The sequence below is a fragment of the Rasamsonia emersonii genome, assembly GCF_000968595.1.
Source record: "Rasamsonia emersonii CBS 393.64 chromosome Unknown ctg1118621760068, whole genome shotgun sequence".
NCBI lineage: Eukaryota > Fungi > Ascomycota > Eurotiomycetes > Eurotiales > Trichocomaceae > Rasamsonia > Rasamsonia emersonii.
Genome location: NW_013563219.1, coordinates 1 through 24,229, shown reverse-complemented (window position 1 = coordinate 24,229; position 24,229 = coordinate 1). Strand labels below are relative to the sequence as shown.

General features: G+C 50.1%; 9 protein-coding genes across 9 annotated transcripts; 2 read left to right on the top strand and 7 right to left on the bottom strand.

Annotated features, from left to right (window-relative positions):
- Positions 1–400: 400 nt before the first annotated feature.
- T310_3441 (uncharacterized protein) lies at positions 401–3,023 on the bottom strand (the record flags this gene model as incomplete). Its single annotated transcript, XM_013473686.1, has 4 exons — positions 401–2,138; positions 2,201–2,461; positions 2,517–2,786; positions 2,869–3,023. The coding sequence occupies 4 exons, from the start codon at positions 3,021–3,023 to the stop codon at positions 401–403; spliced, it is 2,424 nt and encodes an 807-aa protein (XP_013329140.1).
- Positions 3,024–4,403: 1,380 nt separating this feature from the next.
- Positions 4,404–5,583, top strand: T310_3440 (uncharacterized protein; the record flags this gene model as incomplete). The annotated part of the gene is made up of 2 exons (XM_013473685.1): positions 4,404–4,646; positions 5,008–5,583. The coding sequence occupies 2 exons, from the start codon at positions 4,404–4,406 to the stop codon at positions 5,581–5,583; spliced, it is 819 nt and encodes a 272-aa protein (XP_013329139.1).
- Positions 5,584–6,133: 550 nt separating this feature from the next.
- T310_3439 (Gamma tubulin MipA) lies at positions 6,134–7,915 on the bottom strand (the record flags this gene model as incomplete). Its single annotated transcript, XM_013473684.1, has 8 exons — positions 6,134–6,814; positions 6,868–6,954; positions 7,002–7,205; positions 7,259–7,441; positions 7,504–7,557; positions 7,622–7,734; positions 7,796–7,836; positions 7,908–7,915. 8 exons carry the CDS (start codon positions 7,913–7,915, stop codon positions 6,134–6,136), a joined length of 1,371 nt encoding a protein of 456 aa, XP_013329138.1.
- Positions 7,916–8,382: 467 nt separating this feature from the next.
- Positions 8,383–9,651, bottom strand: T310_3438 (DCG1-like protein; the record flags this gene model as incomplete). The annotated part of the gene is made up of 3 exons (XM_013473683.1): positions 8,383–9,299; positions 9,332–9,558; positions 9,641–9,651. 3 exons carry the CDS (start codon positions 9,649–9,651, stop codon positions 8,383–8,385), a joined length of 1,155 nt encoding a protein of 384 aa, XP_013329137.1.
- Positions 9,652–10,465: 814 nt separating this feature from the next.
- T310_3437 (uncharacterized protein) lies at positions 10,466–11,580 on the bottom strand (the record flags this gene model as incomplete). The annotated part of the gene is made up of 2 exons (XM_013473682.1): positions 10,466–10,986; positions 11,046–11,580. 2 exons carry the CDS (start codon positions 11,578–11,580, stop codon positions 10,466–10,468), a joined length of 1,056 nt encoding a protein of 351 aa, XP_013329136.1.
- A 1,126-nt stretch (positions 11,581–12,706) lies between these two features.
- T310_3436 (uncharacterized protein) lies at positions 12,707–14,661 on the bottom strand (the record flags this gene model as incomplete). Its single annotated transcript, XM_013473681.1, has 5 exons — positions 12,707–13,144; positions 13,200–13,528; positions 13,994–13,998; positions 14,033–14,127; positions 14,536–14,661. The coding sequence occupies 5 exons, from the start codon at positions 14,659–14,661 to the stop codon at positions 12,707–12,709; spliced, it is 993 nt and encodes a 330-aa protein (XP_013329135.1).
- A 661-nt stretch (positions 14,662–15,322) lies between these two features.
- T310_3435 (Lysophospholipase) lies at positions 15,323–17,404 on the top strand (the record flags this gene model as incomplete). Its single annotated transcript, XM_013473680.1, has 4 exons — positions 15,323–15,365; positions 15,423–16,214; positions 16,284–16,415; positions 16,554–17,404. The coding sequence occupies 4 exons, from the start codon at positions 15,323–15,325 to the stop codon at positions 17,402–17,404; spliced, it is 1,818 nt and encodes a 605-aa protein (XP_013329134.1).
- Positions 17,405–17,688: 284 nt separating this feature from the next.
- On the bottom strand, positions 17,689–19,393 carry T310_3434 (uncharacterized protein; the record flags this gene model as incomplete). Its single annotated transcript, XM_013473679.1, has 5 exons — positions 17,689–17,702; positions 17,936–18,380; positions 18,447–18,528; positions 18,586–18,986; positions 19,034–19,393. 5 exons carry the CDS (start codon positions 19,391–19,393, stop codon positions 17,689–17,691), a joined length of 1,302 nt encoding a protein of 433 aa, XP_013329133.1.
- Positions 19,394–19,922: 529 nt separating this feature from the next.
- T310_3433 (uncharacterized protein) lies at positions 19,923–21,474 on the bottom strand (the record flags this gene model as incomplete). The annotated part of the gene is made up of 5 exons (XM_013473678.1): positions 19,923–20,685; positions 20,749–20,915; positions 21,022–21,151; positions 21,236–21,283; positions 21,401–21,474. The coding sequence occupies 5 exons, from the start codon at positions 21,472–21,474 to the stop codon at positions 19,923–19,925; spliced, it is 1,182 nt and encodes a 393-aa protein (XP_013329132.1).
- Positions 21,475–24,229: the final 2,755 nt, after the last annotated feature.

Sequence of the window (24,229 nt, the reverse complement as noted above, 5' to 3'; positions counted from 1 at the left end):
AGTTATGCCGCGTGGCTCGACCAGACAATAGTCTCGCGCCTCGTCGATCTCTCACAATCAGAGGCCGATATTCGCTTCGATAAGCAACCATTCCATATCTCCCTCCTCATCTAGCTAACACTTCGTTTTCTCAGCGTTTCCAGTGACCATTCCGGTTTGACGGCCCGTGTCAAGTAATACAGACAACAGAACAGGTGGACTCGCACCTCAACTATGAGCACATTGTCTACTGATGATACACAGAATGTGCTGCAGATTGAACACTCTCTCTTCAAGACGACACGAATAGATTATATGCGTACTCGACTTTTCTCCGACCACTAACTACTGATTTTGCACGAAATTGGGGAGAAAGAGGGTTAAAGAAAAAGACATAAACTCTCTGATCAATCGACAACTGTTACAATCCTTCATATGGAAAAGCTATGAATTTTGTCCGAGACCAGTCATCCATGTTGGATATGTAGTGCTCACAAGCGTCATCGCAGCTCGCTATCACATGTCTCTGGTCAAGAAACATCCCGCAGCTACAGAAAGGTTTCAAGAGCTTTTTTTGAACAAGCCCTATCGAAGGGAGATTTTCGTCCCCTTCCCGTAGATCTCGACTGAGCGCGACAAGATCAAAGTTTTCCGAGACCCAAGGATCGCCTTCCCGAAGCCGTCGATATGTCAGAAGCTCTGTTTGTACTGCAGCAAAGAGGGTAGCAAGGATCGGAGACATTTTTGGTATTTCGTGGTAGTCGCAGCAAGCTTCTGGATCGTATTCCTGGTCCCTCAAGTCACTAGTTTCGGACGTGGACGACTGTGATATCCAAAGAACGAGGCGAAGGATTTCCCAACCTGTTCTGGTTCGCTCCGACCAAACTTCTGCGTATTCTGTAGGGACGCGGTCCGCAAGCTCGGCTGGAGTGAGCCGTTCATGTGTGCAACCAGTGGCCTTCGATGATCGGCCAAAGAGCGATTCGGCTGACACGTCAGCCTTCTTTGTGGGGTCAACCTCACAGTACAAAAGCGTGAGGAGACATGCAAGCATCCCAAAAAGATCTTCATCAGTGCATCCATTGTTTGCGAGATGAAAAGCAGTCACGACCAACGTGTGAAGTGGCTGCAGTTGCATCTTCAATCCGCATTCCGAGCAGTGCTTGAGGAATATCCCACTCGGCAGATCAAACCGATCAAAGAGAATTTCCGAGGAATAGATTAACATTATGCAATGGCAGATTGCCTGACTCGAGGTGTGGCAGAATTTATGTTTCCAGGTCATCGGCACACTTCCTTCTCCTGTGTTCAGAAGAGCACGAAAACATTCAGAGTCAGCATCCCAGCGGCCGCATACGTCAACCTCTTCACCCGCAAAGCGTTTTTGATGTCGTAATTCTTCATCCACGTCGCCTGGAGTTGTCGATGTATGCGACTTCAGGATGGAAATCATGAGACTGTCAAGGACCGTGTGACCTAGGTTGTTGACATAAATATCACGCAGATATCGCAGAGTCCACTCTGCAGGTGGAAGACAAACGAAAACGCTAAAAACATTGCAACAAGATGTTACCCCATCGAGAAAGCTAATGGCTAGATGGAGCGGATAGAAGTCCCTGATTTCCGCGGCTTCAGACACGAACCGATCCCAAAGCTGCTCAGTTAATTCAACATTGCGTCCCATGATTGCGAACCCCAACGCTTCCCGTAGGAGCACGTCAGGGGATTTCGCTGTCGCCTTCACGATCTGTGGCACAGCTACAGGTAGCTCACTGGACTTGATGCTGCTGAAGTCGTTGCTCTCCAGTGCTGAGACGAGTGTTTCTTGAAAAGGTGGCTGCCATGGCCGATTTTCTTTATGACTTTCCTCAGGACTTTCCTCATAAGAGATTTTGCATTCATAGTGAATGCTCCAGCGACAGAGTGGCGACGGTTGAAAAAGCTCTCGTGGCTTTCTTGCGGCTTCGACACGATATTCTGGGCTTGCCGTGTTATGCGCAATGTCATCGGGCTCAGCAATACCCTGGGTCCGAGATGACCAGTCCTCCCAAGTTTCGAAGCCGAGACGGGCAGCGGTCCGGGTAGGCGGTCCAACACCCCAATATTTTGCAGCTTTGAAGGCGAAATACCAAAACTGGTGGAGCCAGGATGACATGACCCTGACCAAAGAAAAAAAAACAAGGTAAGTCTTAGGCCTTTGAAAAGTAGACGAAGGACTTACTCCGCTTCCTTCTTGTTCATGGACTTAATGAGATCGTCAAATCGGCCCTCAGTAAAGAGCCGAGCTCTATCGATGGGCCGTTTCATCGCGAGCGCTTTTGATAACGGAGACGGAGCAGAGATTGGGGATCTTGCATTGGCGGGAGGAGTCGAGGCCATGATGTCGCTGGGGCTTGATACAACCTGCCCAGGTGACCCGTGGTTTGTCCCGAGTATCCGATCCGGGGCGAGAACTCCATAAGGCATGTTCCACGCCATAAATCTAATCCTGATCAGGAATACCGGCGATATCTCAGGGAACTGTTTTCTCTGCTTACATGCTGGGGCCAAACTGAAAACCAAGCAGAAATTGTTGTATAGCCAATTGTCCACTCGCTGTCGGCTTTAAGGCTATCTCGCGTTTGCTGTCCCTTTTCACTTCTCGAAGAAGCCTCTTCGAGTCGACGGGTTTATTCCTGACGCTGAATGCTGTTCGCTTTCCAGCATCAGCTCTCTCCTGACCTTTGTCTAGCAGTTTTCGCTTCGTCTCCCGTGAAAAATTTTTCTTGATTTTCCATTTTTTGAAATGGTATTTGTACTGGTCTTCCCTAGAGAGGACAAGCATGCCTGTCAGCTGCAACTGCTGCCTTCATACTTGTTGCTGGTATGGAAAGTCGAACGATGGCTTACACTGCATCGAATCCATGCTCTTCCTTCATTTTGGCCACTACTTCGGCAAGTTTCTTGTTTTCATTGACGTACAGCTGCGTGATGATCGGTTTTAGTCTCTCCCATCTTTCCTGAAAGGGAACGTCGCCATAAGAAACGTTCCGGGAGGTAGCCATTGTGCAGAGGACGAGGCTGAAGTAAAGAAGAGAGATATCTATTTCGAGGGGTAGGAAGTGCGACTCTCGGTGATCGAAGTCAACGAAAAAGGGTTTATATAACCCTCCAGGCGAAGAGAGTATTCAAAGAGACTCGCCAAAACAAAGAGGTGTCTCGCGTTCTTTTGAGCCCGTTCTCCTTGAGCACGACAGCTGGGCATTCTAACTGTCACTGCTGCCTGATTGATTCAGGCATGCAGTGCACCAGCGAAGCGCTGCAAGGCTGAGGCTGAGGCTGACATATGGCTGGTGTGTTGCTTACTTAGCTGCAGTCGTGGCTGGAAGCGTCCCCGACGTACGCCCACAACGCCAAAAGTTGAGCGCATCGTAATGAGATTTTCCTGTTTGGATATTTGTAGCAACAAAGCCATCGCTTCCTGGAGGTTTGAATCATTAAATGCGAACCGAAGGCGAAACGAGGGGTGCTTATACGGTCAAAGACGACGGCAGTTACGAAACTCTGGATGTCGGTGTTCTCGTGGGTCTGTAAGGTTCCAAGTTAGGAAAGTGCATTCGGAGAGTCAACAAGGTCTGAAGCCGGGATAAGACGAAAAAGATTGTGCCAGGCTGAGATCGATCGCGACGAAACGAAACAAAATGTGAATACTCGCCAATAGCAGGAACTAACACTGCTGAGTAAATCCCACCAACCGGTTGGGTCTGAAAGTTTTCATTCGTCGAGAACATCGTGGTCACTGGTAACACTGTATTTTTGGTGTTACTGTCAGCCCTTGCTACGCGGTTTTTACAGTTACTGGATTCGATACGGTATCAGAGCAGATACATGTCAGAAGAGATATGGTGATAGAACGGTTGCAGACCTGCTATAGCTTTTCTAGACCTAAGAATCAAACTTGATTGAATTCTTGGAATCCCTGCTTAGTCGGACCCACAACTCGTTAGGAACGAGTTGTGGGTCCAAGCCATTTTTTTTAAGAGAACTACCTTTCTTTTTCAGGTATTTTGCTAGGCAAAGTCATAGATTACTACCACTAGGTTATCTACTATATTCTACTCTAAAAAGGGAGTAAGGTAGGATTATAACCTCGCGTGTATTTAGATCATATGACTTTTGAATCTCTAGTGACATGTACATATCTACATCTTAATACTGCATCTGATGCATTATGCAGTCATTGAAATCTGTGTAAGGAGCGATGTTCCTTCTAAACTACCTACCTATCTAGGTACCTACGGACGGTCCTACGCGATGTAATTAATGGGAAGATCCAACTAGTTGCCATGCGACATATCAATATTGGTATTGATACTGTATTACTGTATAAAACATCCTATTTTTCTTGAACATATTTCTGATAAAGTACAGTAATTAATATAATAATGTACGCTACCTACGCGCTAAGGAATGGAATAGCGTCATATCGGTCGCGTTCCCCGACTCTGCCTGCCACGTGTTATTTGACGACACGGAAGGCTGCCAAGACGTGCAAAAGAGTACTGGCCATAGGGGAAGCAACCCGCGGAACCCTCATTGTAGTTACTATCTGGGGTATTCAGATCACTCGAGAAAAGTCGTTGGATTCGCAGAACAGCTCGTCACCAGACCATGGAGGGCAAAAAGCCGTATGACGTGTCATTGCCATCCCTGGAGATGGCAATAGACAGGAATGGAGAAATGAAAAGCGAGCCTTGAACGAAATGCTGACTGAATATGAAAGCTGGCATCAAACCCTTCGATCGAGAATGAAAAAGAAAAAAAGAGAAGACAGAGACGCAGACACAGAAGCTCCTTGACAATAATACTGCAAGCCTGAATTCAATTGAATATCATTGTTGCTTTTTCAATTCAGTCCAATCCAATTCAGTTGACATTTATTTCTTTGCAGGATGTCATCCTTTACCAATCTGTCCAAGTCTGAGACAAACAGGTTCGTTCATATATTTACATCATATTCATATTCATGCATGAAGCTTTCATCAATAGGGGCCTTTTGCTTGCTTGCTATCTCTCTCTCTCTCTCTGTCTGTCTGTCTGTCAACAGTGAGGAAGCTAAACATTCTCATCCTCAGTGCCGGACTCGCCTGCCAGAAGAAAGACAATGATCGTCCACGCTCCTCTCCTACTGGAGAACAACAGAAATGTTGTTCTTCCTCAAGAGAGGAACAAAGCAGCTCTCAAGAACAGCAACAACTCACAACATCCCAGAACCAAGATTCCTACTGTCCCTACCACGGCCCCATCCTACAAATGGACCTGAACAACCGCCACCAGCTGCAGAAGTTGCAGCAGCAGCAGCAGCAGTCAACGGACCCAATGACGCGCCTCATCCATGACAACCATCCCGGCGAGCAATATGCGCTTTTCTACCGACCTGATGATGCCAATGACGGGAATGGGAATGGCAATGGGCAGCTGTTGTTGTCGACGTTTCGGGCTTGTACTTGTCTTGCTGCTGCTGTGGCGGAGGCAGAGAACAACGTTAGCGGTTGGCGGATTGATCTGAATCTTGATCTGCGTGTTGATAGGGATGAGGTCTGTGGGTATGATGTTGGTCTGTAGATAGATACTGTAGGTACTGCACAGGACTGCACAGGACGGGACAGAACAGAACAAAACAGAACAGGACAGGGCATTCTCTCTCTGTGCGTGTATATGTGTGACTAAGAATTCCATTCCTATTCAATATCATCGACGTTAGGCACATGTAGCTAGCTAGGTATGTAATAAACCTTGTTAATTAAACCTTTACTCAGGATTTAGCAAGCAGTAATAAATAATTTTTTTATTTTCCCCTTTCCCTCTTCTCCTATAGAAAGAGAAAAAGGAATGAAAGGAATTGAATTGAATTAAACCAAATTAAAATTGAAAAGAGGGAGAAAGAGAGAGAGAAGCTTCCGATGTAATTCATCCATTCATTCCTGAAACGTGAAAGAATATAATATAAAAAAAAAACCCTTGAACAATACACTACCCACCTACCTACATACCTACACCAGACTTATTTTCAACAAAGAAACGCCTTTTTTGCCAGTTTGCGGTATCAAGGACGATATCACGTAGAAGAAGAAGGAAGTGACGCATAATGAATAAAACAGGTGATGCAGATCAACTACATGCTGCTAGGCTGATTGTTCTCGCCCGCCCCCGGATCGAGATAATTCTCCTTCTCAGCCGCCTCGTACTCGCCGACCAGGTCCATGACGACGGCCTTGGCCTCGTCGAACTCGCCCAGGCCGTCCGCGAACGGCGGCTCCTTTTTGTACTGCTCCAGGAAGGCGTTGCGCTTGCGCAGCCGGTCGTACTGCTGCACGATGCGCTTGAAGAGCGTCGCCACCGACGTGTGGTTCGCCAGCATCAGGCCGCTGACGCGGTGCGTGTGCTGGATGTACGGCGACTTCTTAGTCAGCGCTACCTGGATGCTTGCCGGCCCCCAGGGGATGAACGACGCGAGACGCCGCTCGCGGATCCGCAGCAGCGACTTGTGCACGTCCGTCGGGTCGGCTTCGCCCTGGATGATGTTCAGGATGCTGATGTAACAGCTCGATTTGCTCGGCGTGATCGACACCATCCGGTTCTTTGGCTGCAGCAGCCGCCGCATGACGTCGAGCACTGTCGTCTTCCGGACCGTCTTGGCCTGTTCGATGTTGTCGCCCGTGAACGGGGTGTAGGATGTGATGAGGAAGTGGCATCGCGGCGTGGGGATCAGCGAGGCGATGATGCCGACGAGGTCGTTGTGCATGTAGCCGGGGTATCGGAGCGTGGTCGTCGATGCGGACATGACCGTCGACACCTATACCAATCAGTTGGCCATAATGCAATCGAAGATGTGTTTTATCAGCATACCAGTTGGTTAGTCTGCTGGAACGACGGCTCCTGCACGTGGAGTCGGTCGGCGACGATCCTCGACAGTGCGCCATTGTCCAGAACGACCTGACAAGTGAGCATACTGAATTCACATAAACTTCCGTCAAACTCACCACCGAGTCCGCATTCTGCGTCAACCGTCTCATCGCCAGAAGACTGTTGTACGGATTCACCACGACGTCCGCCGACTGCGTGTCCGGGAAGACCGAGTACGTCTGGATGAGCTTCTTGGGGAAACGGTCGTTCATCCGCTCGAGGAGGTAGCTCCCCAGGCCGGAGCCAGTGCCTCCAGCGATCGAGTGCAGCAGCATGAAACCCTATGCAGGTCAAGTCAACGTGAGTTCCAACGGACTGGCTGGAAGGAACGCACCTCCAGCGAATCACTTCCATCTGCCTCTCGATCGATCATGTCAAAGATCTCCTCCTGCACCACGTCGCCTGCCGCATACCCAGCGGCCCAGTTGTTCCCTGCGCCAATGCCTTGTTTCCCGACGAAGAAGTTTTCGGGGTTGTAGATGTTTCGATACGGTCCGGTTTGGATGCCATTGATGACCTGGCCATAATCAGATCAGTTAAAATTCCACAGGCAAACCGGAAGAGCCAGAAGAGTCATACCCTGGGCTCCAAGTCGAGCAGTATTGCGCGGGGAATATATCTCGTATCATCACTCTGTAGCCCTCGTATCAATAAACCGATCTCAGATGGCCAAGCATGCGTCCAATCGAGGATGTACCTGGTAGAAAAACACGTCCTTGCGATCACCGCCCTCGGTCGCAAACTCCTCCAGGTTGCCGTCCTGGCTGATGCCATGCTCCAGACAGAGCTGCTGCCAGAACTGGCTCCCGACTAGTCGACGTGTCAGTCGTCGATTCTGGATCCTGGCGTGGGTGCGGGGTGGTCGACGTACCGTTGTTGCCGCATTGGCCGGCTTGGATCGTAATGATTTCCCTGCGAAGAAGGCATTAGCAGGCGGATCTATACACAATAGTAGGCTCTCAACGCGATGAAGTGGCGCATACCTGGGCATCTTATCGTTGGGTCATATCGAGCGTGGATGTCGAGGTGGGAGTGGTGCGCACGCGTGGATTCACGCGTTTTGGCGCGAAGGGTTGTTGGTCGATGGCCCGCAAGCAAATCGCAGCGGTCCCGGTGTTGTTCAGGAGATGGTCGACGTCTGCAGCGATCCTTATGCACGGAATGCTGACGAAACCAATCAGTACGGGGATGGGCTGTTTCCTGCGCTGGCAGCAAGTGAGGTTGAGCAATGGGAGATGCGGCGGTGAGATGCGATAAGTGTTCGCTTATCCGCTCTCCACATGACCTCCGTAAAGGTGCACGTCGACGAGATCTTCAACACAATTTACATGGTGACGTTTGACTATTTTACGGAGTAAATTTTCTCTACCTGTTCGTAATTAATTACATCGTATTTATACGCTAATTGCTACATCTACATAATGCAAACCAGGTATCATAGGTATCATAGCAACTGCTCTAGAAGCCCGCCTTGCACGCATTCACCAGCAACCCAATGCCTGCGACGACGCCGTCGACAATGTGGACATTGTGCCCCTCCACCTCGCCGTAAGCCTTGATGCAGCCCTCTCGCACCGCCTGCTCCATGCCGGCCATCCCCGCACAGCCCATGCAGACGGCGCCCACCGGAGAAGAACTGCCCTTGAGAAGCCTCTCGGTCGCGTCGCTGATCCTCCTCCTGACCTCGTCGGGAGGCGTGTCATGCAGCTCGCCGGCTGTTAGACCGGTCGTTTCGACGCCCGCAAATCGAGTCGTCGCACTGGCACTCTGCCCTTGCTTCTCCGCAGGCCCAGCGATCATCTCCGTGACCGCCTTGGTGAGCTCCGGTTTCCAGACACTGCCCGTCGTGACGATGCCAAACGTGTCGGGCGCCTGGACCTTGTGGTGGAGATTCCAGTCATCCAGCAGCCGGAAGGCGCCGATCAGCATCAGAGACGCGCTGACGCTGGCCTCGAAGATGCCCGTCACGTATTTCCGTCTTCGCAGCGATCCGAGGAGGGACGTTGACCCATCCTGCCGGGCCTTGGCCTCCAGCACCTGGATGGTGTGCCTTAGCATCCCGACCAGCGGGTGCGCCGAGTAGCAGGCCACGAGGAAGCCGTCGTACTTGGGGATGAGGGGCTCGACGAAGGGCCGGCAGTGCAGCGCCGATCTGGCCGCGTCGTCGCCCGAGTTGATGCTCGGGATGCCGTCGACGACGCGGCCGTCTGGCAGGGTGACGGGCGTGGCAGGCGCGGTGAAGTAGTCGAAGTGGACATCGGGATAGTGCAGGTTCTCGACAATGGGTTTGAGCGCATCGGTCATGTGGGTGGAGGTGTTGGGATTGATGATCAGGATCGAAAAGCGCGTCGAGGCAGCCATTTCGACTACACCCGCTGTCAGCAGATTATACCAGGCTGGTTCCTACCTGTCCATGGTTGTAGATGTGAGATGTGCTGGATATCATCGCATGTCGTATATATACAGCGCAGTGCACGATCACAACCTCGGATCGGCTGCCCTTTCCGTTCGGGGAGAGCATCGCTGGTCACCTGACCGGCAAGCACGCGACGTGTATCCCGATCGGGCAGTCCGCTGATAACGGTCATTCTCGCATGCTGTCCAACTTCCTGGAGAAACACCATCATGCCTAGTCTGAACTGACAGATGTCGCGCAGAAACATCAGAAATCCAGGAATGACGCGTCAAATGCGACGTATCAAGGTCATGTACTCACTTCTCATCCATGTTTCTTGGTTGTAGTCGCAAGTCTATTGTCCATGCTGATGGAACTACTAGTGACGAGACTCATGGTCTGATGACCCTTTCTGGACTGCTCTCTTAGTCCTCTTTTGGTCAGGTCTTCAATTCTAGTAGCTTTGGTTCTTGCTATGCTTCAGTCCTAAGCTACTAATCGATAATCATATTTTGGACCCATGGACCCGTCCTTTCAGGCACCACTCCAACCAGGTAGACTCGTCCTCTTACACCCCTGTCATCACAATGGAGAAGGATTTACCTCTAGCACTCGCCACATATGGACCAGAAGAAGAGATTCTGTCAAACAGACTGGGTCACAAAGGAAAAACCTAGGTTATAGAGTGAACCTAGTGTGAATGATAGCTGCTGCCCAGGTTGACAGATTCCAACTCAAGATTGGAATGTTGCTATCGCTCCCCCGATCCCGGCCAGTGGTACGTTGTCCGCGTCTGCAGGAATCTAGGCGCCGAAGACGGGTCGCTGCCGGATCCCGGTTGGGAGCGGCAATGCACACCGGGGTATACGCTGATGCCATGGCGAACTGACATCTGGGATCAGACAGGTGGGAGGAGCTTACCGGCTTCTCCCTCCCGGCTTCTATGCGGCTATCCATGAGCTAGGCCTACTGCTTGCACAGATCTTGGAGGTAGCTAACCTGGAGGTAGGCACCAGAGTATGTATGCAGGAAATTGAGATAGATGCAGCTTTGGAAGTCAAAGCCAGTTCGTGGTTTAGTCTTACAGCTGGTGACCACAAGTGTACATTATCTTGCTAATCTCTACCTAATATATCTATCATCACATCACACCTTCGGCTTCGGCTTGAAGAGCGCCTCCTGCGTGTCATAAGTATACTTCAAATCCAGATGCCAGTAATTAGCCGTGGTCGGCTTGGTGATCAACCACGCCTGGTCCAGCACGGCCACGACCTCGTCCGGCAGCGGCCCCTTCTCCAGATCGCGGAGGTTGCTCTCAAGCTGGGCGAAGCTGCTGACGCCGATGATGACGCCGTCATTGCCGCCATCCTTGATGTTGAGCGCCGAGTGGTGCACGAGCCAGCGCAGCGCCGTCTCGAGCAGCGTCAGCCCATGCTTCTCGACCACGGGCTCGATCAGCCGCAGCGCCTCGAACGTCGCGTCCTTGAAGTACCGGTTGCGGTAGTTGGGGCCCGTGCTGTTCTTGTCGCTGTACCGGCCCTCCTCCGGGATGATGTCCTTGGACCGGTACTTGCCCGAGAAGATGCCTCCGGCTAGAGGGTTGTACACGACGATTTCGATCCCGTATCGCCGGCAGGCGTGGATGAGTTCTGTCTCGATGGAGCGGGCTGAACCAGACGTATGTCAGGAGGCTGTTCACGCTATAGCATCAGAGGGCAACACTCACTGATTGCGTTATACATGGCCTGGTAGATAGTCGGACGCACCCAGCCCCTCTCATTGCACAACGTCACAATCTCCGCGACCTCGAACGCGGTGTAATTGCTGAGGCCTAGCTGGACGAACTTGCCCTCGCGGTGGAGCTTATCGACCTCCTCGAGGGTCTCAGCGAAAGGCACAGAGCGGTCAGGCGCATGGAGGTAGAAGATATCAACGCGGTCAGTACCAAGCTCCTTGAGCGAAGTCTCGAAATGCCGACGCAGGACATCCGGCTTGTGCGTGCCAGGCTCCTTGGGATACACCTTGGTAGCGAGCTTGAGGCCGCGCTCCTTCCAGCGCGCCTGGCGCGTGAAGCCTTCCTGGGCGCCGCCGACGTAGACGCGCGCCGTGTCGACCTCGTTGTACCCTTGCGCCTGGAAGTAGTCCAGGTGGCGGTTGAGCTCGTCCAGGGAGGTGATGCGGCCGCCTTTGGTCTCGTCGGGGCCAAAGGTCATCAGCCCGAGGATGATGCGGGGTTTGGCGTTCTGCGCGACGAGGGGCATGATGATGATTGAATTTGGGTATCAAATAGAAAAAAAAAATAATATACAGAATAAGACAACGTAGGACAACGAAGTGAAGCAGAGAGGGGCGGTTGCGGGGAAGAGAAGAGAGAGTGGTGGAGGGGTTTATCAGGTATTTATCAGCACTGATATCGTATCGGCTCTTCTTTCTCCCAGGACAATTCAATTCAATCAATCAATTCAATCAATTCAATTGAATTCAGACAGCTAATTAGCTGCACCAATGGATATTAAGAACTTCGCAACAATCAGTCTAACAAAGTCAATCGGTCGATATCCCGGGGCGATGGCGTCACGCTGCATTAGTAATTAACACAGCCAATCGAGGGGATTATTATTGTGGGGAATGGTCAGCAACTTGCATTTGTCATTTCTATTTGTATATCCAGTAGTGTAATACTGAAGCCAGTTAAAAAAATATGTGAGTCTTTACCCTCCTTGAAATTCGTAGTATGCGATAGTCTACTACTAAGATGCAGCTATAGTCTACATGTATGTACAGTACATACTATTGTACTGTACAATTGAGTTTGAACGTGACAGAGGGGGGGGAATGAAATTGTCATTTTTTTTTCTTTTCAAAGATTCTTAAAGACTAGGTATGTACTTTTAGTTAGTCTGATAGGATTATTCCATTTACAGAGAAGTTATATGTTAAGTAGTTGAAATATTAGTTTAATAAATAAATTAATTAATTGATAATTAGTAATAAAGAGAACCGTCCTTCTAAGGTAAGAAAGACTACTTGTATGTTAGACTCTATGGTAAAAGGACGGAGCGGAGAGCAGTTACCTGGGTAGGTAGGTAGTTTGTAATTATACTCTTAATTAACGAGGACTATGAGTATGATTTACAACTTGTTGGAACTAGTCTAGAAAGGATTCTATTTATTTATTTCTTTTCTTTTTTTTATTTAAAACCTTCTAAGATTGGTATTGGTAAACAGAATTCTTTATTCTATAATAAGTAAAAAAAAAAGCAAGCTACTGAATCGGACTACTATCTACTTTACGGAAGAATATAGGTCAGTTTAAAACCAATTTAAATTCTTATATTCGTATGATATAATCATGGCAATTATGCAATTCTCACTGGTAGTTCATGCTCACCCCGATAACTCTACCACGTCTGGATGGAAGGATCCTCGCGCAGAATCCAACTCGGTTTTTCCAGGTGATGCTTGCTGCTGCTGCTGCTGCTGCTGCTGCTGCTGCTGTTGTTGTTGTTGTTGTTGTTGCTGTTGCTGCACCATACTCTGAACCCGCTGCTGATCAGAATAGTCATTGCGCTTGCGAGGATGCACCATGCGGAAGACAACGAGCCCAACCAGGACGAGAAGCAGGAAGCAGGCTGTCGAGCCGATTGCGATTCCTGCTTTGGCGCCGGCGGGGAGTAGGCCAGAGGAACTTTCAGAGGAGCTTTCAGAGGAACTTGCAGAAGAACTTGCAGAGAAACTTCCAGAGGAAATTTCACTGGTTGTCGTGGGTGTAGATGTGATGAGATCGGTGGCTTGCCATCGGATCGCTACGCCATACGCATTGTACTCTCCCACGTCAGTCAAGTGGCAAGTGCGTCGTACGTCGTCACTCTAGACTCACATAGGGACGGGCCGAGACACAGGGCATAGTCCAGAACCAGGAATTGGCAGGTTCGGTCTGGAAACTGTAGTCACTGAAGCATCGACGGTGGTTAGCAAATAATAAAGTCAGTGCATTTTCTGTCGCATACCTAGGACAACACGTCGCTCTCGTCTCCTCCAAAGAAGCAATATTCACAGTCGTCGAGCACGCAGTATAGTATCCCGACGGACAGAACCCCGGCGAGAAGTACGCGGTGGTCGCCGAGTCCCAGCCCGAAGGCAGACATGCCAATATGTCTGACACGCTCGACGGTCCGAGCCAGAAGCATGACGCTAAGTGGGCTCCGTCTATGCCGTTATTTGCATAGGACTTCCGTGAGACAGGAGCGAGCCGGCGAGAAGGTCGTGGTCAGCGTTGGGGGGGGGGGGGGGTNTAGTTTGGGGCGACATTTTGGCAAGATCTGCAAAAACTCGACAGAGTATTCTCGAAGGATTGACGAAGGAGAAGGTTGAAGATAAGAAGGAGGTGAGGAGTGACCAAGTCAGGTTAATTTCGAATAAATCTAAGACAGCTATCCAAATCGGTTTCTGCAGTGAACAGAATTGGCAAGCAGTGCAACATAAACATTCTTCTACTTCGTTGCAATTGGGTGGTGCCTTATGCAGAGATGAACCCCTGAATTGTGTTACCTTGCACAAGGCTAGAAGTCAGCCAAAAGGAGAAAAGGAAGGAGACTGCGTGGAAATCCACATTATATGTAGATACAGATATACACAGAGTTGTAGATCAGTTCAGTTAAGAGATCAACGTACTTCGCCTGCAAACTAAGTCAGTATAGGCCAATAACTAACCCTAAGTAATCAAGAGAATCAAGAGCTGGATTAGAGTGCAATCCAAAATCCCTCTTATTCTTTAGACCGCTAACGTGATAATTAGAGAGGTATTTCTAGAAAGTGCACATTTAGAATTGGCACAAAGTTTAAGGAGCTCAGTTGGAGATGAGTAGTATATCGAAATCAAAGAATCGACTTTTATGACTGAACGTAAGAAGGAGTAATGTCATAAAAAAAAAACTAATCTGGGACACAACTTGGAATATAATAAGAAAATATTCCGTTCATGGTTGTCCTCGGACGAATCTATGAATAGGAACTTTTTCGTCACCTGCAAACTTCCAGTACACAGCAATATTGCTTCCAGGCACCCATATTATTCTCAAACGGATACTTATCCTATCCATAATTAACTAACTCCTTTCGATTGTACAGTTACATTTCAGCTCGATTTACGGAGTAGTTCAGTTCAATTTGCGCATTGCCACTAATTAGGCAACCGTGTTATTGTTTCAACCAACCGTTTCATTTTCTTTTCTCCAGGATGGAGGGGGAAAAAAAACAAAAGTTGTCCATATCCATATTAGTAGATTCTTAGGGCTGACATGCATGTCATTTCTATTCTTGGAAAGAATAGGCATAGGCATCTTTAAGGTAGCATGTGGCTTGTTTTTGTTTTTTCTCTCTCTTTTTTTTGTTGCCTAAACAAGCTGTTTACGTACTGGACATAATTGGATGTCAAGCTGAGAAACTGCCAAAAATCTCAAAATAGCATTGCAGAGCAAGTTAAGCGACTTTCTTCTGTCTTCGATCTTCTTTTCGTTCTTTTTTCCTTCTTTTTATTAATTTATTTATTTATTTTATTTTATTTTTATTAATTAATTAATTTATTCTTTTAGAAAAAAATAAAAGTCTGGCTGCGTACTAGATTCCTAACTCAAGTTTTCTTTTCCCCCCCTTTTCTTGTGGATTATTATTATTTTTCTGTGTCTGGGGTAATGAAATAAACGTACAGCTGGGTGGGGCTTAATTAACACTGCCTGTCTGTATGAACTAGCAATCCAACGAGGTACAATTCCTTGCCAATTTCCAATTTGGTGGTGAGAGAAATGAATAGATTATTAGACGACCAAGCCACCGTGTAGGCTGTAGGTATGTGGCTATGTAGGGCTAGGTTACTTCATTTTCTCCATCTTTAACGGGTTTGTCAACATCTATAAATTTCAACAAGTCGTCAATAATGCTGATGGCTGTCAATACAATCCCATCTCTTCACCTCTTTTCTGCAAGATAATAATAATTCTTACCATGATGCGGTGGATCGCAGTTTCAGGGCTGATCGTGACTCTCGGTAAGAACGCTTGCGATAACCCTAACTGCTGCAACGCTTGCTAATTGCCTTTTTCAGCCGCCTACGGCGAATGCTACAATTCCACTGCCGTCGAGCAGCAGCTGGCCGAAAGCTATGCACCGATAACTGTTGCCTGTCCCTCCGATGTCGAATGGATCCGCCCTGCTACCGGTCTCAACCCCAAGGAGAGAGACTGGGTGTACGGGCGGAAAAAGACCGTCCTCTTCGCCCTCGGCGACTATCTGGACCGACTGGACATGCAAGACTTTGACGTCGGCGAGTACATCTGCCGTCTCCGCGAGAATGACTACGTCCACGTCCCGACCATCGGGTTTGCCATCAGCGGTGGCGGCTGGGCGTCGGCCCTGACGGGGACTGGGGCCCTGCGCGCGCTGGACTCGCTCGAGGCTGCCAGAGAGCAGGGCACCGGAGGCCTCTTGCAGAGCATGACATACATCTCCGGCCTGTCTGGCGGTGGATGGCCGGTCATGTCCTTTGCAGCGCACAATTTCCCTACTGCGGACGAGATCCTCGTCCGGTGGCAGCCGCAGATCAGCCGGTTGTTTGCGCAAAACAACTCACAATATGCGGCCACGGGCGAGTCTATGTTCGAGGATCTGGCAGCCAAGGCCCAGGCGGGCTTTAATGTTAGTGTTGCCGACTACATGAGCCGCGCGTGGTCGTATGAATTCGTCCCCGGCCCCCATGGAGGCCTCAACGTGACCTTGTCCAGTATCGCGAAGCTCAGCAACTTCGTCAACCATCAGATGCCGATGCCGTTGTTCCAGGCGCCCTTTGTCGTGGACCAGGACGTGGAATACTATGGCATCAAAGTGCCGTTCAAGAATAGTACGGTGGTGAGTGACCTCCCAGCGGTAGACTCGTTGGATCGCTAATCGCTAAGCACCGCGTTATTAGTACGAATTCACGCCGTTCGAGTTCGGCAGCTGGGACGAGTCCACGCAAGCATTCACCCCGATGGAATGGCTGGGGACTGCCCTGGACCAGGGATCCGTCGTAAACGCGAGCGCGTGCATTTGATCGAGCCGGGTATATCATTCTCTCACACCGGATGATGTGGGCCAGGCTAATTCTGTCTTCAGGTTCATCATGGGCACGGCAGGCGGCGCGTTCAACTTCTGGTACATCGAGGACCGCTCGAATGGCACACTGGCACAATTTGACAAGCGAAGATCATCATCATCATCAATGACATCGTCCCCCGAGGCGGTCTTCCCCGAGGCCGACATCGAAGCGCTGGTTTAAGGATTCATGCAACATTCCGCGAATCGCTGAGCCAGATATCGTACGCCTGGTACCCCAATCCGTTCGCGGATCTGGCGTCCGTCTCGTCAGACATCCGGTATTCGAGCAGCCTGAGACTGGTCGATGGCTCCGAGAACGGGCAGGCAAGCCCCCTGTGGACGCAGATCCAACCGGCGCGGAATTCCAGCTTCATCATCGCCTGGGACGACAACACGGATGCGCCGCCGTACTTCTGGAACAACGGGACCAATCTGTACAACACCTACCTTCGCGCGAACGAGACGGGGATCCCGTTTCCCATCGTGCCCTCAGCATCGACGTTCATCGCCCGCAACTACACGACTCGCCCCGTCTTCTTCGGCTGCGACGCCAACCTGACGACGACCAGGGATGCGCGGGCCCCGATCGTGGCGTACTTCGCCAACGCGTCGTACAGCGCCTACACGAACATGACGTTCATCCAGACCAACACGTCCTTTGCGCAGGTGCGCGAGATCTGGGTCAACAGCTTCAACCAGATGACCCAGGCCAACGGCACGCTGGACGGCGAATGGCCCGTCTGTCTCGGCTGCGCGGCCATCGAGGGGAGTCTGGCCAAGGTTGGCTTGCGGCGGACGGAGCAGTGTCAGCGGTGTTTTGACCGGTATTGCTGGGATGGCGTTGCGGTTGAGGAGCAGCCTGGCACGGAGGTCGTGGATCCGTCGTTGGTGCTTGACCCTGAGTTGGGATTCTTGGAGTGGGTGAAGACGAATCCGTTTGGGACGAAGAAATAAAGATAGACGAGTTTATTTATGGTTAGGTGTGAATAGTAGACTATAGAGGAGTTATCTAATAATAGCATGCTTTAGTCGTTTATATAAAAGATATGTATTCCCTCTCGTCTTTTCAAGGGGTACGCATCGTACAGATGAGCTGCTCAGCTTGCTGACTTGTATTCTATAAAAAACTAGCTTTAATATATTAATTTGATAATAAGGCATAATTATAATAATAACTCAAACTGACTTCAGATCAATCCTTCTGATCTTCCAGCTTCAGAATCTCCTATACTGCTAATCTAATAACTACTATCTATTAATCATATAGCATCTACACAACTTTCAACTAGATATACTAGATACTTGGAAAAGGTAACCGGAGTATAATATCAAGTATACTAATACCATACTACATATATAGCCCATCTAGACTCTTTCTCCAAGAAGAATCTGTATCTAGTTATAGCACTCCCTTGGTAGTAAACCATCCAGTAGAATATAATAGGTATACGCGATATAACGACTCCTACAGCGGATACTTCATACCCGGCTTAACCAGGCTCACAATCTTCCTCTCCGTAAACTCCTCCACCCCAGCCATCCCTCCAAACCGGCCGTATCCGCTGCGTCCCCCCGTTCCCCCGTTGGGCAGCGTCGGCTCAATGTACACCGTCGGCCCGTTGACATGGCAGCTGCCGGCGCGGATCTGCTGCGCCAGCTCCATGCCCCTGAGCACGTCGCGCGTGAAGACGCTCGCGCAGAGCGAGTAGTCCGAGTCGTTGGCCAGGTCGACAGCTTCTTCCTCCGAGTCGGCCCGCGTGATGCACAGGATGGGCCCGAAGCTCTCCTCGCGGAAGATGGCCATGGACGGCTTGACGTGGTCGAGGACGTGCGGCTGCAGGATCGTCTTGTTGGGGCCAGACACGCTGCGGTCGCCGAAGAGCAGCGAGGCCCCGTTGGCCAGCGCGTCGTCGATCATCGCCAGGATGCGCTGTGGCGCTGCCGGGCAGTACAGCCCTCACAGGTTGACTGTCGGGTCTTCGAGGTGGTTGCCTACTTTGATCTCCTTGACCCGTGCCAGCAGCAGCTGGATGAACTCGTCGGCGACGTTCTTGCGGATGATGACTCGCTCGGTGGACCTGCAAGTGTCAGAGTGTCTGTCTCATCGCATATTCTGTGCTCTGTGGTACACGTACATGCAGATCTGCCCGCTATTCGACAGCGCCCCAAAGAGAATCGCATTCACGGCGTCCTCCAGATTTGCATCTTCGAGCACAACGACCGGCGCCTTGCCGCCCAGCTCCAGCAGCGTCTGCTTCAGACACTGCGCGGCCCAGCCGGCGATGATCCGGCCAACGCGGTCGCTGCCCGTGAAGTTGATCTTGCGAACGAGCCGGTGCTTGACGGCGAATTCGGTCACGGCCGGCGCGTCCTGCGCGCTGGAGGGCAGGAAATTGACGCAGCCGGGAGGCAGCCCGGCCTCTAGGAGGGCGCGAACCACCAGGTGCTGCGACTTGGGGCTGTACTCAGACGGCTTGAGGACGACGGTGTTGCCGCAGATGAGGGGGGTGGCGATCGCGCGAGCGGTGAGGTTGACCTGAGTCAATTAGCCTATATGCATATATAGGGTACTGGGGTATTTACCGGCGCATTCCACGGACTGATGGCAAAAATCACGCCGACAGGCTCCCTCTTGACGAGGATGGTCGTCCCCGGCCGGTCCGCGGGGACAATCTCGCCTTTGATGTGGGTGACCAGACCCGCACTCTCGCGGAGGATGGCGGCGGAGGCGAGGATATTCAGCCTGACCCAGGACGGCACGGCCGAGACCTCGCTCGAGAGGATGGCGGGGGGCAGTCCTGGTCGAGGTAGGAGGTCAGGATGTCGGCCGCGCGGAGGAAGATGAGGCGGCGGGCGGACGGGGTGGTCTGGGACCAGGACTTGAAGGCGTTGTGGGCGTGCTGGATGGCGGATTCGTAGTCGTCTGTCCCTGCGGCGGCGCATTCGTAGAGCGCCTCGCCGGTCAGGGGGTTGGAGACGGTGAAGGTCTTGTTGGACGCGGCGGGGATGTCATTGCCGTTGATGTGGAGGAGGAGGGGGTGATGGAGGGTGGTCATTTCGATAGGAGAGAGTACTACAATATACACATGCGGTTGTAGATTTTAAAATACTATGCAGTTCTCTTCTTCATAGCTCCTTAAGGTCAATTAAATACTCAGCAGGATATAGACAAGGATTACATTTAACCGACGTGGGGGATCGGAGACATGCAGCCGGAGTGTGGAGAAGCGGGGATATCCCGACTAGCAGGAGAATTGTTCTCGTGGTCTGACTTTTTATATAACTTACATATATATTATATATAAATATATATACTATATATTATGAAATCATGACCATAACCGTACAACACTTATTTCGTAAAAACCCCTTAAACGCCGCCATTAAGCTTGTACGGCCATTTCTGGCCATGGGCCGTCTGCAAGAAACAGAGGTAGAGCAGATTCTTGAACCAGCACTAGAAGCATCACCGTTAGCCACTGCGCTTGACCTGCAGAGAGGGATCTGGGGGGAATACCTCTTGATCGCACCCATATACGTATTCGATGTCTTTTCCGGGCTTGCTAGGCCACGCGGAATACGCGAGATCCAGATCACAGTACGGGATGTTGAACATGAGGTTCTTCGGCGGGGGGGTCTTGGAATTGAAGAAATTCAACGCCGACTTGGGATCCCAGTTCTTCAGGTATCCTCCGGCACTCTGTGACGCGGCGGCCGCGTTGGCGACGTCGATGGGGTCCATGCCCCAGTCAGTCAAGTTGTTGACGCCGGGCACTGCGGGCCACTGCTCGTAAATCTCCTGCCATACGGAGTTTTTGACGTAGAAGTAGGCGGTGCCAGTTTTCGTGTCGCAGAATTTGGCGATGTCATTGTACTTGCTGTTCATCTGCAGATCGCAGGGCTTGACTCCGTAGAGGGGCTTGGACATCTTGACGACATAGACCTGCTCCTGGACCCAGAGGTACGAGATGGCGCCACTGTACAAGGCCGCTTTGGCACTGGCCTGCATCGTTGGCACCTTGCTTGCGGGGATCTGCTCTGCAAAGGTCCCATTCTTAAGGGCCATTGGCACCCCATTGGGGTCTTCTGAATAGAAGATGTTCTTTTGGGGGTCATTCTGTGGTATCGAGGTGAGCGCTTTAATCCCATAGCTCTGGATCGCGTCCTGCATGCGACCGGTTGCATTTGAAAGGTAGTGGGTGACAGCAGCGAAGTCACTAAACTGGGTCTCCAGTCTGTTATCTCATATTAGCATTCATACTTCACCCTCTCATTTTTTTTCTTCAAGGGGGTCTCACGAATTAGCGAGTTCGTAGTTTATTTGGCTTATACCACCATTGACCACACCAAGCATAGCGCTACTGCCGCCAACCGCGATGCCAGCCTCTTCGGACACGGGGCCCAGGAAGGCACTAAAGGCGCCTAGGATTGCAGAGATGATGGCGAGGGGTGCTTGGTCAATAGTCTAGAGGACGAATTAGAATTGTTCAGCATAGGGTCATGCGGGCAACCTACCGGATTGTTGTGGTTAGAAGTAAAAATTTGTGTTAAGTTCCAGCATCCCCACTAACATAATTGTAGGATTCATCTAGGGCACTCATCATATTCAAGAGAAAACCGTTGAAGTTAACAATCGCTTCCAGAATAAAGTAGTAATAGGCGTTGGCGCCTTTCTTGCAATCCTCGACGGAAGGCTGGAAGCTACATGACATCCAGCCCGGGATCCGAAAGAAGATAATTATTAGCAAGGGAAAAAAAAAAGGTAACGCATACGGATGCACATACGGTTGGCAATAAAGTCCAAAAACGCCGGTGCATAGATTCTGGATGGATCTTTGGAAATCCGTCTTGTATGGTCCTAATTTACTTCCCTGGTAGAACTGATTCGCACTGTGGCCGGACCGAGTGAGCCAAAATCCTGGTTGGATCTGTTCGGGCAAGGAGACTTACACTGTCTCCACGAAAATGTCCATGCCAAACTTCTCCCAGTTGGCCTTGGTTTGCTGGTTGATATTCCCACACATGATGGTTACGTCGAGTGCGGGATTGGTTTCATTGCTCCGTGGGTAGAATCTCTCGAGCTGATTGGGAGAAGGAGGGTCATGGCCACCGGGCAAAGCATACGCAGTGAGGGCTGTTAAACATGTTAAATCTGGACATGCTCGACGTTGCACGGGATGGACGAACCTAGTGTTGCCCCGTAAAGGAGAGAAAGACGCATCGTATCTGTCTACCTTGGCTGGAGGGAAGTCGTGATGTTCTGTTTAAAAAGAAAAACGCACAAGAGTCAGGCCGCAGCCGCGGTGTGATCTGCTTTCGTTTCCAGCAGGGTTGATGATCCCCCTAAATAGAAATGGGATATCCCATTAATCTCCCTGATCAACGCAGAGGCTCTCCGCATTGACGGAGTCGTGCCAAGTTCAACAACGTTAGGATAGATCGGCAACCACGCGCAAGATCTCCATGTGGAGATGGGCCAGCCAGTCAGAATGGACCGGTTTCAGCAAGCGTGCAGAGGAGGAATCCTTCGAGAACCTTGGAAGGCCTGTCATCGAATGACAGATGTCAGAGAAACCAACCGCCCCCATTAGAGGATCCGCCAGGATCCGCCCCAGATTTGACCCCCAACGATGGTGCATGAGGTTCAATTTTGGATATTTCCTGAAGGAATGGTGGCGTGGTGATCAGTGGCCAGACGGTGAAACCTGGATTTTAGCCTGAATAAGATGGCGAGCATGCGAGCAGCACCCTGAACCAATAACCTCATCTGGTGCAAACGCCGCTAGAGGATGGCAGCCATGGCAGCCATGTGCTTAGCAAATCTGAGAACTCTTGGCTCATCCAGATCGTCAAAGAATGCATAACATTCGCGGCATTCGCTCACATGCCTCTTGCAATCTACGGAGTACTCCGTACATGTGAGTGTCCTCCGAGATCGTTTGCAGGCACATGAGATGACAGCTGGACATACTCGTATTGGCGTCTCCTAACGCATTGGCCATGTCGGGTATCTATACACTGTAGTGGACGGAGTAGTCTACAAAGTTCAACTGAGATAACAGAGCATAGCCAATCAGAAGCTGTTCCGCTGGCGTAATCCTGGCTGCGGCTCGTGCCGGCGGCAACCTAATTTAAGACTACGCTAGTACATACTCGGCTAGTGTCATTTCAAATTACGCTAGTAATAGCGTAGTAACAGTCCTAACAATATAATAAAATCAGGGTCATTGAGGTAATACGTGGTAATCATGATGTATTGAAAAGGATAATCAAAAACAATGATTTCCCTTCATAAATGATATCCTGAGGTCTAAAATTCCCACATTTTTCCTGTATTAGCTTTCTTTCCTGGATAATAACTATTTATACGAGCCAACGCGGATATCCTCGGCCTGATTGGCTCCAAGCCCTGATTCTGCAGGCGGTTCCTACAGTAATGAAGACACCGAACAGCCAATCAATGACAATACGGAGTGCTCCGAGTCTCCGACAGAGTACGAAGTACAAAATTAGATTAGATAGCACTGCCAACAGAGTATTAGGTACAGTATAGACGTAAGAGATGAAAAATTAAGACTTGATAAAGTGATAATATTGAAAACGTCTGGATTTGATTTTGTCTTGTTTTTTTTTTCTCTTTATTTATTTTTCTATTTATTTATTTATTTTTGACGTCTGATTAAACCCTTGTCTACCGCTGACATCACTCGCTACCAAAAAAAGCAAATCGCATCGCCATTCGCCAACAAGTAGCTCCGCTCGCGGAGTTCTCCGCAATGGTGGCTGTCATCACTGCCCAATCAGATCGCGAGTTATCCAAGATGAAACAACGGCCATGTTGTCAGTCATGACGAATTACGAATAGCAGTGGGTCTTCGCCAGCATTAGCATCATGTACCTACATACATACTTGTATGGAATTCTTAGCCCGTTCTAGAAATCTCATACTGCAGCTCCCTCGTCCTGATCTACAGCTGGCCCGTGCTGGATGGATGACCTGCAGGCCGCCGCAGTCCAAAAGTCCAAACTGTTGGACCGAAGGAAGGGGAAGGGGGAGCGATTAGAAGGATGATGTTCGTCATATGAGATGATTTTGGGGGCAGCAAGGCATTCATTTTGGCCCCTTTGAAGTATACTCTGTTTCACGAAGGAGTGTCCATGCACTGGATGCACGTTGATACGTTGCATTCAACTGGGTCATGTCAACAATTTCTAGAAGATGTCATCGAAGCAACCGCAGGACTGTTGACCAGGTTCGAATTCGGCTTGGCTGGCTTGAATGAGATGAATAATTTGTTAGCCGCGAGGGGGAATAACCGCCCAGGGGAAAAAAGTGGCATAAGCTTCCAACAGAGAGGAAACCTAATTGATGTTTGAATCCAGTGGAAGCTGGCTTGGCTATTGACGTGTTGGTGGATAAGGTTGATGCAGAAACAGAATGGAAGCGAACAGTCTATACGTCAGACCATATCTGTGTATGTGGATAGCAACAGCTATCGGGTGGCTATCCGATGTTCAATCTTGTAGCTTGAAACAATCAATTAACTTTAACTATAATCCAGAGTCTTGAGTCTAGACCAGTGGCCTTGGACTAGAAACACTATCTACTCGTATGCAAGACTAGCTAGCTGAAATTCAGTCGGCTTGACACTATTATGTACCTATATCATCTAGCTACTCTGTCGGAGACATCCGTCAGTAGATAAATAAGCAGCGGGGGCGGAACTGTATCTTGTTTCAATTAGCGGTAATCCTTCGCTGAGCATCAGCAGACTAACC